Below are 16,392 nucleotides of genomic sequence, written 5' to 3' on the forward strand. Positions count from 1 at the left end.
TGCCTGTTGGCAGCTCCGTCTTTAAAATCCTTTATCCACTTCACCTTTCCACCTCTCCGTTTCATGGTCATGTTTTGCTTCTACTGATTTCTGTACCTCTTCTTTCTGCAGCATACCTCCACTTCGCCAGGCTTTCCTCCACATCATCTCTCTGTAGTTAAAACCCTTCCACTCATCACCCTTGTTCTTTAAAATCAGTATCAGTACACATCTCCATTCCTCAGACATCCTCTCACTCTCCAAGGGCGTGTCAAAAATATGGTCAAAAAGTTGACTGCCCTCTCTCCTGAACATCTCCACACCTCCACAGGTGGACCAACCACCTTTCCACTCTTCATTGCATAGCTGCCCTTACGTCTTCCTCACTAATCCTCTGCTCGTCCCAATTTATCTACCCCCTTCTTCATTTATGACGTCCTCAGTAGTCTAAAATTACAATCAAATCTACTGAAAAACAAAAAGGTTTAACTTGAAAGTCAATTTTTGGATTTAGAAGCTTCAGTCTGTGAAATTTTAAACTCTGCACAGTGTGGTTGCAGCTGGAAAATATTTAATGTTTTTCATTTATAATGGAGACATTTCATTATTTGATACGAAGACAGACTTCAAGTTAAGGCATTAGCATGCTAACAGTTCTAAAAATGACAAGCTACCATCTTTAAAACACCAGTGACACAGCAGTGACAGTGGGTCAGTAATCAAGCTTTGTGCATTACACAAAAAATACACATCCACATATAAAGCAAACAGACATCGATGGCGAGAACAAACACCACAAAGGTGTTGATGCAGAAGGTACATCCGCAGTCTGTCTTGTTCTCTCTGGAGGAACAGGATGGGATAAGGCCTTAATGGAGTAGATGGTGGTGGTTAATGGAGACAGAAAAAAACCCCAGAAAGACACGTGGGTAGCTTCGTCATTATCTCCATTTAAAAAGGCACTATGAACTTCTTATGTAGGCTGGAAACGAGCTTTTTTCCTCTGACTACAAGGCTGTTGGATACCATAACAGACACCATCTCCACATCTATTCTCCCATCCACCATGATTTACACAAACTCCCTCTTCAAGGTTGGTTACCTGCCAAACAGGCTGATTGAGCTGAAGCAGTTAGCACACATGGAGGGTACCAGCAGTTTAGCAGTGTTAATTTCCTGCTCTGCTTGTTTCTACATAAAAAAAGAAGGGTTTGAAGTAGAGGGGAGGTAGCTTTAACAGTTTCAATGTGTTTGTGTGTATAAGGCAAAAGAAAAAGACTGCACAAACAAGCTTAGAAAGAAAGTTTTCACCATTCTTCCAAAATGTCTTAAGTTAACTACTTTTCTGTTTGTTTCTCAGTTCATTCTCTTGGAAAGTTAAAAATTAGTTTTAAATATTTGATGATGGACAGTCAAATAATTCACATTCTTCCAGCACTGACGTCTGTAAATTACGCATTTACATCAGTGGACAATCGACAATACATTCAATACAGTCTTTCACAGTCCAATAGCTAAATAGGTGTTTTACCGGTCTACAGTTTTAAAGTGTATCCAGAAATGACGGACAAACCTCACAGCTAAAGATTTCATACACAGACAGTCACTGTATTTTTGCTCCGGGAGTACTAAGTCTTCCTCCTGCCCCTTCCTCTGCCACCTGCAGGTTGTACATTTGCTGTGGAAGGCGAGAGTGTGTGGGACTGAAAATCGAGTTTCTGCTGCAGGATCCCTGTGAGGATGAACTCAGCGGTGACGACAGGGAGAGATGCAGACAGAGCCGGGCGACACAGAGACCAGTCCTCCTCGCAGGAAACCACGACAGTGTGAGGCTAAGAGCCAGAGAGGGAGACGGGGGTGACAGAAAATAGAAGAGGAATTAAAATGTAGGTAATAAACATCATAAGCAAAGACTTATTTCATGTAACGTTTTGGCCGGAGAAGGGCTCTCAGCTTAACTGGCACCTTATTAGAAGAGGGCATCTTTGGTAGAAAGGTAGCTCCACTGGAGGAAATGATGTCCTTCATGTGAACTGGCTCTGGCTTAACCGATCTAGTAACATGGACCTCGTATCCCTGAGAGACAGAAAGAAGGCAAAGCATTTTACTCTACTTTTATTTGGAATACATCCAATGGTCTATTTGCTTTTTGTCCTAGGACAGCTGGGATAGGCTCCACCGCAACCCTGAATCCGATAAGCGGAAGAAAAGAGATGGATGAGTGAATCTATTTTTATTTAATCTCTTCAAGAAATTTAGTAAAAGCCTCCTGGGGTTGAAATTTGATATTATATGTCTAATTTTAGCTGGTATTATGTTGTAACAAGGTATGCCTTTACAAGCTTCTATGAAATAGCGCAAGCTGAGAAACATAATACATGCAATATAATCAGTATATTTACAGCAAATATCAAATTACTTTCCCCTAAGCCACAGAATGATGATAAACAATCCACAGGCTGCTGTTTTGAAGATTTGAACATTGCTAACAATAAAGAGGCTCAAACAATGCTCGAAGGGAAATATTAAACCAGATTTAGACTGAGGATGACTCAAACGTTTATGGGCTCCCATCACGAAAACATCATGCACCACCCCCGTGCCGTCTGCTAGTGGAAATACTGTTAATGGCACACTGTCAACCTCTCACTCTAAGGAAAAATGAGTGAGTACCTTTAAGAGAGGCTGGCTGCTGGCAATCCTTAGAGACTCGTGCAAGGAGAAATTAAACTTCTTCTCCTGCTCAGGATCCTTAACAATAAAGGAGGAGGGAGACAGGAAGCTCCCAGCTTTGCCACTCTAAAACAGACAAGAAGGGTGACTATTATCATAATATACATCTGCAATAAATTAAGAGAGAACTTTCTGACTGCAGTTTTTCAAACATACCTTTTCCAGCCAGTCTGTAGTGACGATTGGAATGCCTTTGGCCAGTGCACAAAGGAATTTGACAGTCCTGCGCACTTTGTCAGTCACAAGGCAGTTCATGTCTCCCACACCTTTAGCCAAGCTGCCGCCTAAGCGCGCCAACACTTTCTCCCCTGCTTCATCCATCACCCCCGTAAACAGAACCTGTGAAAGCAAAAGCCTCAAGTCAACTTAATCTGCCATGCAGGCAAAATAGAGGTGTGAAATTAGGCATTTCTCTCAAAGAAAAGCACTGTCATGCATTTTACAGTCATGCCCGAGAGTCGATTGAAATTTCAGAACAAGCTGCAGGAGGTTAGTGGAACAATGATTTCGTGAGCTCAAAACACCTGCTCTCATCTGCACGAACAAACCAAAAATAACTTTAACCCTGCACAAATTGATTACGCAGCTCTAAGTGTGAATGCAACGCTTAGTGAAATCCTTTTACTTTCAATGATTTGGATGAGTAGATACTGCTGTTATAATAGACCACTGTGCACAGAGGTTAGATGGAGGAGGCTTTGTGTTTAGTTTATTATAATGGGTCCAAATATCCAAAAGTTTCGAGCAGGAGCGGTGACTTCTGAAAGCTTCATCGATAATATGATGCTAACAAAACCACAACATGAATTTTACAATTCTATTAGGACACTGAGTAAAATGTTTATAAGGCTAAAGCCTGATGAATTGCCAAAAGATTAAAACACAATATTAAACTGTAATTGTAAACATACATGTGCACTCATTTTAAATGTAGTGCCAGCAGCATGTTTCAGGAAAAACTGGGAAAAAACTGGAAGAGCATGTGATGCTAGCACCACGTGGTGGACTTTCCATAAATAATACGTTTCACTGGCTACAGCTCAGTAATATGACTGAGAGCATTGTCGAGATGCTAAGATAGTTTAGAATAGTGTTTCTTAATATGATGTTTAGTATATAAGAATACAAGTATAGGATTTGCCACTATGATTCCGATGTCTTAGGCTAGGTTTGATCAGCCTAGCTACCACCGTATGAGCGTCTCTTTCCTAAACACAAAATGCGTGTTTTGCTAACACAACCACAGAGACCTTGTATGCCTGGCCTTCAGTTTGTAGTCGACCACTTGCTGCTGGGGATGCAGAGGAGGAGCGAGGACTCTTTGCCACGGGAGAGAAATTTGCAGGAGCTTGCCGCTTCCGGGATGCGTTGCTGGTTGGAGTCTGGGGCTGTTATAGGGGAGAGGGTAGGTAAAGACAGGGAAAACAAAACAGGTTGAAGACAGCGAAGGGCAAAGTATGGAACATGCAAAGAAGATGGTACAACATCTTGCACCAGAAAGCAAACACCATAAAATGTAAGTGGAGGAAGTGACTGGATGACCACTAAACCACTTAATTCATTAGCAGTGATGCGGAGCAGGTTAGACTGCTCTAGAGAAAGTGGAGGAAACAGAGAGAGTAACTCATGTTGATGGTAGTTCATCAATATTGAAAAGGCTGACTCAGAGAGGAAAATGCACCATGGCCTTGAGCCAAGGTAAAAGCCTTCTTTCACAACAAGAACTTCTCGACACTAATTATTTACTACTCAGCTTTCCATTTCATCTGATTTACCCTTCAATGTTAATGCATTTTTGTTTCAATCAAAACCGCATCTTTATGGTTTCCATTTGGCTGCATATGTTTAAAAGTGAAGCAATAGTCACCTCTGATGCCTCCAAATTTGCATCTTGATTTGTGGCAGTTAAAGATGTTCCACTTTCTTCCAGCTCCTCTTTCTTCTTTCTCGAGACCGCTGATTGTCGACCTCTGACTTTTTTCTCCACAGTCTCACCCTCCATCTTTTCTCTCTCCTCCTCCTTCACCTCTGAGAGACACTCTTTTGCGCTCTTCTTTGCCTGAGCGGTGGATGCTCTACCTCTTTTCTTCCCTTGTAAACTAACAGGAATCTCATCGTTTGTTTTGCCTTTTCCTTCTTCCTCGTCTGTTTCTGCCGTTTTTGAAGATCTTTCTTTCCTTTTGCTGCAGCTGAGATCTGCTCCAGTATTTGCCTCCAAGTCTCTCGTTGCTTTTCTTTTATCTTTAGCCTCATCATCATCACTGACCGCAGGAGCAACTGGTTTCTCCACAGTTTCACTCTTCACTGCTCTCTGACCTCTGCCCCTGACATTTCTTTTAGGTAGCGATTCCTCGCTGGTGCATGCTTCCTCTTGCTTCGACTGGTCTTCCTCATCTGTAGCTGCACTGGGTTGTTGTCGCCCTCTAGTGGTTGTAGCCGGCTGAGAGTCCTCTTTACCATTTTTATGGAGAGCCTCATTGGAGGACTCCTCAGCTTTCTTGCCCTTTCTTCCCCTGGCAGGGCTTAAATTCTGATCACTTTGACTCTGACTAACAGAAGGGATAGAGTCTGGGTCATGTTCTGTTTTCCTCGCTCTTCCTCGCTGCCTGCCTCCTCTTCCTCTGTTATGAGAGCTCACGCTGCAGCTTGAAACCTCAGGGGCTAGTGAGTTGGACGAGTCAGGCTCGTGCTCTACGGCCCCTGCAGCCACAGTGGTCCTTCGATTGCTGCTTCTGGCGACGGGTTTCTGGGGTGTCTCACTGGTCTCCCTCGTCCCTCGCCCTCTCCCTCGCCCTCTGCCCTTGCTTTCCTGGGCGTGGACACTTGAAGCAGACCTCTCCGAGCTGACCGAGTTGGAGGAGTTTGAGCGTGATCTGGTTCTCCTTGCTGGGAAATCGTCATTGGTTGATACAGTTGAGTCTTGGTCTGGCTCTGCTGTGCTCTGTGAAGCAATAGTTCTTCTGGTTGTTCTTCGGCCTCTTGAAGGCGTTTTGGATTTGTCTTGTTCCTCTTTCTTTTCTTCCAGTTCTTTCAACTGTTTTTCTTGGGCTTCTTTTTCTTTCTCCACTCTCTCTCTCTCCTCCATTTCCCTTTCTTCTCTCTCGAGTCTTGCTTGCAGTTGTTGCTCCCGCTCAAGCCTCTCTTCTTGTTCTCTCTTTGCAGTTTCTTTTTCTTGTTCCTTTCGTTCCCTTTCTAATCTCTCTTTTTCTTCTCTTTCTAACCTCTCCCGCTCTTCTCTTTCAATCCTTTCAGACTCTATTTTCTGTTGTTCTTCCTTCTCCTTGATTTCTCTCTCTGCTCTCGCTGCATCTTCAGCCTGCAATCTTTCTTGTTCTTTATTTACTCTTCTTTCTGTTTCTAACTTCTCTTCCATGAGTTGCATTTCTATCTCATCCTGATGCTTCTTTCTTTCATCAGTCGTCCTCCTTTCGTTATCATTTTCTTCTCTTTCTTGTCTGAGATCGGCACCATCTTCCTCCTCTCTATCTTTCCCATCTTGTTGCTTTATCAGGCTCTTATTCACAGCCTGCTTGTTTCTTTCTCTTACCGGTGTTTCATCCTCTTCCTCACCATCATGTTTCTGCTGCTTCATTATCTTTCTCCCTCTAGCCCGTTTTACCATCTCCTTATTGTTGTCACCATCAGACAAAGGTTTTCCACTCCTTCCTCTAGTCTGCCTCTTGGATGGTCCAGGACACGCCACCTGATCTTCCTCTTCTCTCGGTTTTGCTCTTGTCACTCTTAAATTTGGAACACAAGCTCCACTGGTTCCTGCTTCAGATTCTTCTGAAGGCGATAATCCGGTTTTTGTTGTCAAGGGTCGAGTTTCAACATGGGTCATTTTAGAATTATCGACTGGCTGTGTCTTTTCTTCAAGCTTCATCTGCTTTGCCTTTCTTTTCCGTGGACCTGGAATTGAGTCCTTATCATCACATTTACCTGTCACTACTGCCGGGGTTTCAACATCAGCACTAGTGAGGGGCTGCGTCTGCTCCTCTTCAAGCTGAAGTGGCTTGGCTTTTCTTTTCCGAGTGCATGCAATCACATCCTCTTCATCACTTTGCTGGCCTTCATTTGTACTCAAGGGCTGAGTTTCCAGAGCAGAGACTTCAGAACTAGCAAGGGTTTGCATCTCTTCTTCAGGCTGCAGCTGCTTTGCTTTCCTTTTTCGTGGGCCTGGCATTGAGTCTTCATCATCATCATCATCACATGTAGCCACGGGCTGGGTTTCAGCAGTGGAGAGCTCAGAGTCTGCGACAGGTTGCGTCTCCTCTTCTTCAAGATGAAGCTGCTTTGCTTTCCTTTTTCTCGGGCCTGGCATTGAGTCTTCATCATCATCGTCACATGTAGCCATGGGCTGGGTTTCAGCAATTCCACCGTGCATTGGCTGGGTTTCAGAAACCGACAACTCTGAACAAGTGAGATCTTGTGTCTGCGCTTCTTCAAGTGGCAGTGGCTTTGCTGTTCTGTTTCGCTGAGCTGGAAATGAGCCTTCATCATCACTTGCTTCACTGTCACTTGTACACACGGGCTGAGTTTCAGTTACAGACTGAGCGTCGCTGAGGCCCTTCTCCTGAGGCTGAGCTGCCTTTGGACCATCCTCCTTGAGGGATCTCGGCTGAATTTGTTGAACAGAGCAAACTGGATTTTCAGCTGCCAGATCCTCCTCTCCTGCAATAGGCAACATTGGTTGGGTTTCTGCTATGGCAAGAGTAGAAGAGGCAGTAAAGTCTGAAGGCTGTGTCTCACAAGCATCATCATCTGCATCATCCTCAGCGTGACTGTACGGCTCTGCCACATATACCTGTGTTGCTTCTAAGGCCACATCTACTTGATATCGCTCAGTCTCTTTATCTTCTACATAGTCCTGTGTGGCCTCCAGGTTCGCGTCATTTTCTGCAGAGGATCTGTCTGCAGCTGACATGGCTGCATATGCTTGGGTATCTTCCAGGTTCACACCCCTCTCCACAGAAACAAAAGCTTGGGTGTTCTCCATAGCTAAAGCTTGGTCTGGACACTGCAGGTGGCTGCTGTCAGACAGTCCCAGTTGGAAAGACTCTTCTTTGGTAGATTGGTCATTTTTATTGTCACAAGAAGACTCAAGTACAAAAGCTTGGGTTGGTTCCTCACTGCTCACACGGTCACGGCTCTGAAATGTAAAGGACTGCGTCTCAGCCACAGCAAAATCCTCCTCCTCCTGGATGTCTGAGCAGGACGACAATACTACAGGTCTTACTGCAGGCACTGCCGCTCCTGTTGGCCAAAAGAAAAAAAATGAACTAATGTTTTTGAAACAGACTCGTTTGACATTATTAAAAGTCATTTACTCACGCCTTAATGAACCTGAAGAGGGACTGACGAAGGCTTGAGTTGCCATGTCTTCCACTTCTTCATCTGAAATCCAAAGTAAAAGTCAATTTAAACTTGATGCTTTCTCATCGCAACGCAACAAACACTTTACACGATTGGATCGAAGAAGTTAACACAGAATCTCAAGTCCACTCACTTAAAAACAGATCGATTTCTTCATTTCAAACCTCTCTCTCCTGCAGGCGCCGTCTTTATTTTGAGCACCAACAATACACTTCACATATTTTGTATTATTTTCTTTGATTATATTTCTTTTAGATTGTATTTTTTGCAATTACTGCATTACAAGTCATTGTGATATCCTGTAAAGAGACCACTGTAACATCACAGGCTAGTTCTATCCTCAGATTGCGCCTCACCTAAAACTGTGCCACTGATGTATGTCATATATAATCAATTACTGAATTTTAGAAAGTATTTAGAAAGGCAATGCAATAAAACAAACGAGTAGATATTTGCAGTCTAAATGAATTCTGAAGATTGATCGATTACCTGACATCTGCACAGGAGTGGAGCAGTTCTGCAGAAGGGGAGCCAGCAACCCAGGTGTAGTTTCCCTGTGCAGCCTGGGCACCTGGTCCTCACCTTCTTCTCCAATATCTGACTTCTTATTTTCTGTATCGCCGTCGACTCTGACATCAGCTGGTTTAGCCTCATCCCCAACAGGGGGCACGCTAGATTCATCCACATCTGTATCTGCATCAGAATCTGCCAGAGAAGCCTTTAAAGTTGGGCCAGGAGAAGCTGACAAGGTTGTGACACCAACAGGTATAGCCAGAAGAGATGCATCTTCCACATCTGTGTCGCTGTCAGAGAGAATCTCCAAATCAGCATCTGCAACTGCAGTGGGGCGTGAATCTGCAACAGCAGCGACCACTGAGGGTTTACTGGTGGCAGGGACAGGGAGAGCCTCGTCATCCGTGTCACTCTCTACCTGCAGGTTGTCAGGAGCCACAGGAGCAGATTTAAGAGCTGTAAGCTTTATATCTGATTTATTAGGTGTTTCATCTGTTGTATTTTTTGCTTCGTCCTCATCTACATCAGTGTCACTGTGGAGGTGAAAATCTTCTGCCTGCACTGAAAAAGCAGAGTCTGCTGTGTGCGCACTCTGACATACTGTCGGTCCTGCTTTTGTGGCAGCGTCTGACACGACCCCATCATCGTCCACATCAGTGTCACTGTCCATGGTGACGCCTTCAGGTGGAATAACTGAAACAGCATGAGGAGTTTTGGCGTTCTCATCAGAAGAAGGCAGAGCTTTGGGAGCTTTACCTGAAGCATCATCATCCTCATCGATATCTGTGTCACTGTCCATGTGAAACTGGGCCGTCTTTGGAGGTTGATCAACTTGTTGGTTTGTATTCAAGGTCACAGGCCCCGCTGATGCCACTTCTTCGTCCTCTCCCTCCACATCAGTGTCACTGTCCATGTTAAATGCAGGGATTGCGTCTGTAGAGACTGCTGGTGTTGACAATTCACCGTCTCCTGTAAAACTGGCATTGCTTTCCTTTTCCACTGGCATATGCCAACCCCCTTTCAGAGACTTTGTCCCCGCTTGCACTGCTCTTTCTTCCTCCTCTTCACTGTCCTCCACAAGTGCAACCACTTTTTTTTCCTCCAACTGCTGTCGCGCCGCATCTACATCTGTCTCCTGTGTGGTGAAGCTGTCATGTCTGTTTGGTTTATTTTTAGAGGAAGACGAGACTGTCATGGGGCTTTCATTGTCACTGTAGAACAAGGAAAAACAAATGAACAGGTCTTACAATGAACAAGTCAAACATATGTATTAATGGGGTATGGCTAAGCCAGTAGTATAATCACAGTTACAAAAAGAATACCAATAAATAGCTTATTTTTATGGGTATACCTTTCAGGGACAACTTTGTTTGGGGGACTCAAGAATGACGAGCTGATGGGGCTGGATTTATGGGAGTCAGAATCAGACACTACAAAGAGAATAAAAGTGAACTTGTAAACACCAGGTCCAAAAAGCATAGCTTCAATAGTTATAAATATTTACATAATGTACAAACCTAGAGTCCTTCGTCTTCTTTCTCCTCTTACTCCTGTTTCGCTGTCTGAGTCTGAGTCAGATTCTGGGACCAAGGTCCCCTGTGGCTGATGGGGAGTTTGCTCAAAGGTCAGGCAGCTGGCTCTGACAGGAGTCTCTGTCCCTCCATTGACACATTTCTTGCTGTCTGTGCTTGTGTCATCTCCCTTTTCTCCCGAGGCATCTGGCAACTTGGTCTTTACCCCTGAATTTTGTCTCAGAGGAGAGCTTGCGTCCCCCTGAGAAGAGTCTACGCCACAAATGACAAACTGACACGGGATGTCCGCCACCACCAAACTGTCACCTTCACTGAGGGCATAGCGTACATTAGGAGTCAGCTTTAAGCGGCCCTTGCGGGTCCCATTCATGCTCCCTAAGTCCCAAACCAAAGCTTCCATGTCCACTTCACTGCGACAGGCACGTCTCCGGTACACACAAAGGCAGATAGTAGCATGCTGTTTGGACACTGAGGATGCCGGCAAGGGCACAGTGCAGGAGTTGGGGTCACGGCCAAGCACATTATCACCCAAAAAGAGGGGAAACTCTGTGTGAAAGAGAGCATCATCATTAACAATATACTTAGATATATAGTCAGAAAGGTGAAGTCATTTCTCTGGTTCAGATCTATTTATTTATTCCTTCATTCCATTTTAGTGTCTTTATTCAAGTGTCAGTGTGTCACTGCAGCTTGTTTAAAATGCTGCAGCTCAGCTTTTTACTAGCAAATACTATTGAAACCGCATACTCCCAAACTGGCTTCCCTATTTGTTGCCTATTTGTGTAGTTTAATTTACTTTATTTGTTTATAAAACATCAATTTAATTGAGAGAGACAGAACATTAACCAAAATCTAGGAAAAAAAACATTACAAGTTTTGATTTGGATGTCATTGAGTGAAGTAAGTATTTGATCCTCTTGAATCCAACCAGAATTCTTGCACCTGCAGATTGGCTGTGTACAACATTACAATAAATCAGAAGAATGCATTTTTTACATTCCAACTGCTCCACCAACATGGGCAGGACCAAAGAGCTGTCAAAGAATGTCCTGGACAAGATTTTAGCAAAAAGCTTGATGAGAAAGTGACAACTGCTGGGCCAAAACTACATGGGAGGAGGTTGTTAATGATCTGAAAGCAGCCAAGAACACCACTGATAACATACTACACTGTAATGGATTGAAATCTTGCCTTCCCTGTTCAAGAAGGCACATGTACAGGCTTGTCTTAAGTTTGCCCGTGAACAGCTAAATGATTCAGAGAAGGTGTGGGACAAAGTGGTGTGGTCAGATAAAACCAAAATTCAGCTCTTTGGCAGTGAAGTTTGGAAGTGAAATGCAGAGTACGACCCAAAGAACACCATCTCCAGTCAAGCATGGAGGCGGAAAAATTATGCTTTGGGGCTGTCTTAATGCGAAGGTACTGGACAACTTCACCAAATTAATGGGTCAATGCACTGGACCATATTGATCCTTTGCCAACAAGAGTTTCATCACTAACTATTAAGGGGGATCGAATATTATGTAATATGTTTATATTGTCCCTCTTTATTAAAATGAAACTAGCATACTAATTAGAGACTGTTCATTTCATTGTAACTGAGCAAAGTTGCAAATTCTCCAAAGGATCAAATGTTTCCCCCTCTGTATGCAAGATTTACACATTTCCCACATGTGGGACTAATAAAGGCTATCTTAAGTAGTACCAGACTGTGCAGATCACGTGTAAAAACAACATCAGTTAGCCACTCACCTGCCTCAGGTATGTGTTTATTTTTCAAGATGCACAGTTTAGCCAACGGTCGTCCCCTCTTATTTTCGATCTCCTCTTCATTATCTTCCTCATCTGACTCCAAGATTGAGTCACTGATCATCTGAGTAGCATCCATTCCTGGCAAAGCGCAAGACAGGAAGAGTGCTGCACATAAACACGGGTAACATAATGCATAAACTGTAATGTTAACGTATAATTAAGGTAACATTAGTTTTAACAAGGCTTTAAAAGAAAGATCGAATAGCCTAAATAGAAACCTGTGCAGCTAACGTTAGCCTGCATGGCTAATTGACTCCCGCCCACCATAGCGTTAAGATAAAGTTCATCGGTACTTATTGACTCGCTAACTGTACCTGTGCCGTTGTATTCCTGCAAACACCCAATGTGTAGTGATCTAAACAGCTTTAAACAACGCGGAGGCAACTTTTATCAAATGTGTATGGACAAGTCTCCTCTAAAATCGCATCCCTGTAATACCACTTCCGGTCAATATGAAGACAAAATCTGCTAACCGCTAGTTTGTGTGATTCAACCATCGACATCACAGATTTTATGTGTCTGCAACCCAGCTGTCAAATTGATTATTACTAGCAACGAGGCATATGTAAGAAAACCATTTTCTGCTCCTACTTTCAGGAGAATTATAATCCCAACTTTCGAATTTAATTACTTTGAAATCTATGAAAGAAGTAAAGTGATTTGTACGGGTGACTTGACTAAAAAATTTTTAACTGACGTCCGGTGTTAGCCTGCAGTGAAGGTGCATTAAGTTTAAACCTAAGAAAAAGATCGTACTCGGACACCCACCTTCGCACGCCATGCCTTGTCCCGTGTAGATAAACAAAAAATGTCATGAGCGTCCTGGAAGTGATTAACCACGCCCACAATAGGCGTTTAACGATGAAAACGATTGGCCAATATAAGTATCACTCAAGCTATAATATGTTGCCATTGGACACTAACTTCTCACTCAATGTCTGTGATTGGCCCACATGTCCTCTGGACTTCAGCGTTCATACATTAATTTTGGCGCCCTGCACCATTTTAACCACGCAGACTGGATGATACCATTATGGGCTAATGTGGGTTTAGTCCATACCAATATGGGCTAAACCAAGGGTGTCAAATATACCGCCGTGGTGCCGCACAGGGACCAATTTGCTTTACTGGATATCATTTAAAATGATGTAAACGCGTTAATTACTCAGTGTTTATAATAAAATAATATCAGGATCGTGTTAGTGATGCAATGCCAGTATTAGTATTTAAAAGTAAATGTTTTTACATTAAAAATCTGAGTGATGAATATTGTTTATTTAGCAAAACTCCACGGGTAAAAGTTTTCTGCCTTTATGAATTGGAATATGTCCATGTAATGACAGCTGATCCACTGAATGCAAAAAACTAAGGGCGTGTATGGAGGCAGCATCTCTACCAGTTATACACATTTTGAGAGATGTCAAAATGTCAAGTGCATGTATCCCATGTACTAACATAACATACCTTAATCATAACATACCTTCATACCGTGTACATTATAACATACCATAATAGACCAATTTCTGTAATATACTTACATATCTATATTATTGCTAATATATATTTGTAATACATCTATATCATGACTAAAGCACTTCTGGATGGATACAAACTGCATTTCGTTGCCTTGCACCTGTGACATGTACAGTGACAATAAAGTTGAATTCTATTCTATTCTACTAAAATAAGTTTAACACCTCTGAGCTAAACTGTCTCCATAAGATATATAATGATATAGAAATCACATATCCTTATATAAATAATGTAAGATCTTTCCCTCTTCATGACACTAGTTTTGAATGTTTTGCAAAAGTTAAAATTTGCATGATACAAGAGTTAAAATAAGCATTTGGTGCTGCTTTATTGAGGCCTTGTCCCAAGTAGGGTCTAACTAAATTCAGTTATATAAATTTTGTGCTTATGTTTTATATTCATAGAGAAATTATTGCATCAAAACCCAGGTGCATGAGTAGGAGAATTAGTGGCCCAGCAGCACAGTTTTGCTTTGGGATCCAACTCTTGCTGCATGCCTTGGCCACGAAAGTCCACTAAAGTGCTTATGTGACCTTAAGTCACAGAGCTGGATGATGTGCACTGTAGGGGTGGGGTATAATATTGATAGCAATAAACTGCATTCCTTCCTGTGTTGTAGATTTATTATATATTACTTATAGAAAAACAAATTATAAATAGAAGGATGGCTGGTGGCATTCTTATGGAAGGGAAACAGCGAGAAAAAGGTGATGTAATCAGTGACCAGTCTTACTGAGTGGTGTATCCAAATTTGAATTTTTTTTAAGAAGGAAGTCAAGAGCAGTGTTGGTCAAGTTACTTGGAAAAAAGTAATCAGTAACTAATTACTGATTACTTCCCCAAAAAGTAATCCCGTTACTTTACTGATTACTTATTTTTCAAAAGTAATTAATTACTTAGTTACTTAGTTACTTTTTAAAAACACGATTTACAACCTGAAGAGGTGATAAAGCGATAGATCTTTCAGCCCAATTCTACTTTTACTGCATAATCCATCATACAAAATGTAATCAAATGGAAAAGTCTCTTTTTTTAACTTGTTTTATCAGTTTTAATCTTTTAACTTTATGCATCAAGCAAAAATGTAATTATATGCAACATTCTCTGAGTTGAATAAATTAGTTTAACATTTAAACCTATTTTCTACACATTCCAGCACATAAAATAAAATATTTTTTGTGTTTACACTCACTCTTTCAAATAGATGCAAGTAAAACACAGCAGAACATAAATAAAGTCAAAGACTCAGCGGTCCTGTTGCTCTATTTTTACCTGTAAAGCAGGACTGGGGTAGGCGGAGGTTTACCCTGGTGCAGGTGTGCCGCGGTCAGTTGAAGAATCCGCGAGTTTCTCTGTGAGTTTCCCATTACGTCATAGCACACTCGGTGCTTGCTTGGAAGTTTAGGGGGTTTTTTTCGCTGTAAAAAGAAGTTTTCTTCCCACGCACGATGGACGCTAATGTTTTTGTCACTTTTTATGGAATCAAACTCAAAGTAAGGTCAGTACTTCCACGCTTTAAACGCTACACGCTCATACTCTCTCCCACAATCGATATGTGATCCATTGTTGATCTGCACACAGCTGTTGTCACTAATGGAACACTCGCTTACGTCACTGTCGTGAGACATTCTCGCAAAAAATCATGGTTTTAGTAACGCAGTAACGCAGCGTTCCTACGGGAAAGTAACGGTAATCTAATTACCGTTTTGGCAATAGTAATCCCTTACTTTACTCGTTACTCGAAAAAAGTAATCAGATTACAGTAACGTGTTACAAGTAACACGTTACTTGTAACACGTTACAAGTTACAAGTAACACGTTACTGCCCATCCCTGTTCAAGAGGTACAACAGTGAGTGTCTAAAGGCATCTTTAAAACACTGGAGGCCCTGCCCTGGTTTGAGGCTGCATTTTATCCAGTGGTGCCAATGCAGTAAAAACATACCTGGACAGAAAAACACACAATGTGGGTGTGGGATTATCTTCACAGAGAGCAGAATAAAAGGTAGCCAACATCCAAAGGCAAGCTTTGAATGTGCTTCGAGAAGCCTGAAAAATATTCCTGAAGATTTTTTAAAGCCTTCCTAAGACAGTTCAGGTTAGAACTGTAAAAACATTTTTTCCATAATTATTGTATTTCCTTTTGTGTTGTCATGTTCCAATAAATCACTCTACCCATTTCACATTTCCTTAGCATGATATAAAGAAATGGGTGTGGCTCAAGAAATTTACACATTATTGTACACCTCAATGCAATGAAGAAATCTGTAATTCCTGCTTTCTGTGTTTTAAATGTTTTTCCTTCAGTTACATCAATATCTTGATGTATTGTAGCAAACTGTCCTCTATTGTAAGATATTGTAATTTCCACCCCTGATGTGGAGTTTACCTGTCAAACTGTTTTTAATTGTATTTCCAGGGAAAAAGAAGTCCTCTTGTCAAAACCTTTACTGTACTGTAGCAGCTCCTTTAGTCAGAGACTGAAACACCCTCGCTGCAGGAAGGAGCGCTTTTGCAGATCATTCATCCCAACAGCAGTTAGACTCTATAACTCCTCAATCACGATGTCATAAGTCACTGGACACTGTGAACATCCACGGTCACCACTTCATGCATAATGGACCTTCCAAGCTATATAGTTTATGTCTTCCATATTTCCAACTATATCCATAATCACATACTGTGTATGCTACCATTGTATATAGTGTATTATCTTACTTTTTTCATTGATTGTACTTAATTGTATTTTTGTATTTCCTTCATATATCTGTACTTGAGCTGAGGTGACGCAAAAATTTCCCCGTTGTGGGATCAATAAAGTGTTATCTTATCTTAAATCCCCAAAATGAAATAGCTCTTATGAGTTCCCTACAAAATGTAAACATCTCAAATAACACATGTATATAATTAGTAGGTTA

At 42.0% G+C, this 16,392-nt stretch overlaps 1 protein-coding gene across 3 annotated transcripts; it reads right to left on the reverse strand.

The window, feature by feature from the left end:
• Positions 1–533: 533 nt before the first annotated feature.
• On the reverse strand, positions 534–12,860 carry mdc1 (mediator of DNA damage checkpoint 1). 3 transcript variants are annotated; one of them, XM_085291679.1, is made up of 12 exons: positions 12,711–12,860; positions 11,883–12,020; positions 10,116–10,676; positions 9,950–10,028; positions 8,575–9,809; positions 8,044–8,106; positions 4,580–7,965; positions 3,963–4,100; positions 2,869–3,051; positions 2,653–2,778; positions 1,945–2,055; positions 534–1,811 (listed from the first exon to the last, which is right to left on the reverse strand). In XM_085291679.1, the coding sequence occupies exons 1-12, from the start codon at positions 12,721–12,723 to the stop codon at positions 1,608–1,610; spliced, it is 6,237 nt and encodes a 2,078-aa protein (XP_085147805.1). In that variant the 5' UTR covers positions 12,724–12,860; the 3' UTR covers positions 534–1,607. The 3 variants fall into 3 exon arrangements, with proteins under 3 accessions (XP_085147805.1, XP_085147804.1, XP_085147806.1); XM_085291678.1 differs by having other exon boundaries at positions 11,883–12,047; positions 12,711–12,806; XM_085291680.1 differs by lacking the exon at positions 12,711–12,860 and adding an exon at positions 12,257–12,379.
• Positions 12,861–16,392: the final 3,532 nt, after the last annotated feature.

This window comes from Mchenga conophoros, linkage group LG11 (genome assembly GCF_057382185.1).
Source record: "Mchenga conophoros isolate Kocher_MC1m ecotype Shallow Benthic linkage group LG11, M_conophoros_male_GT1.1, whole genome shotgun sequence".
NCBI lineage: Eukaryota > Metazoa > Chordata > Actinopteri > Cichliformes > Cichlidae > Mchenga > Mchenga conophoros.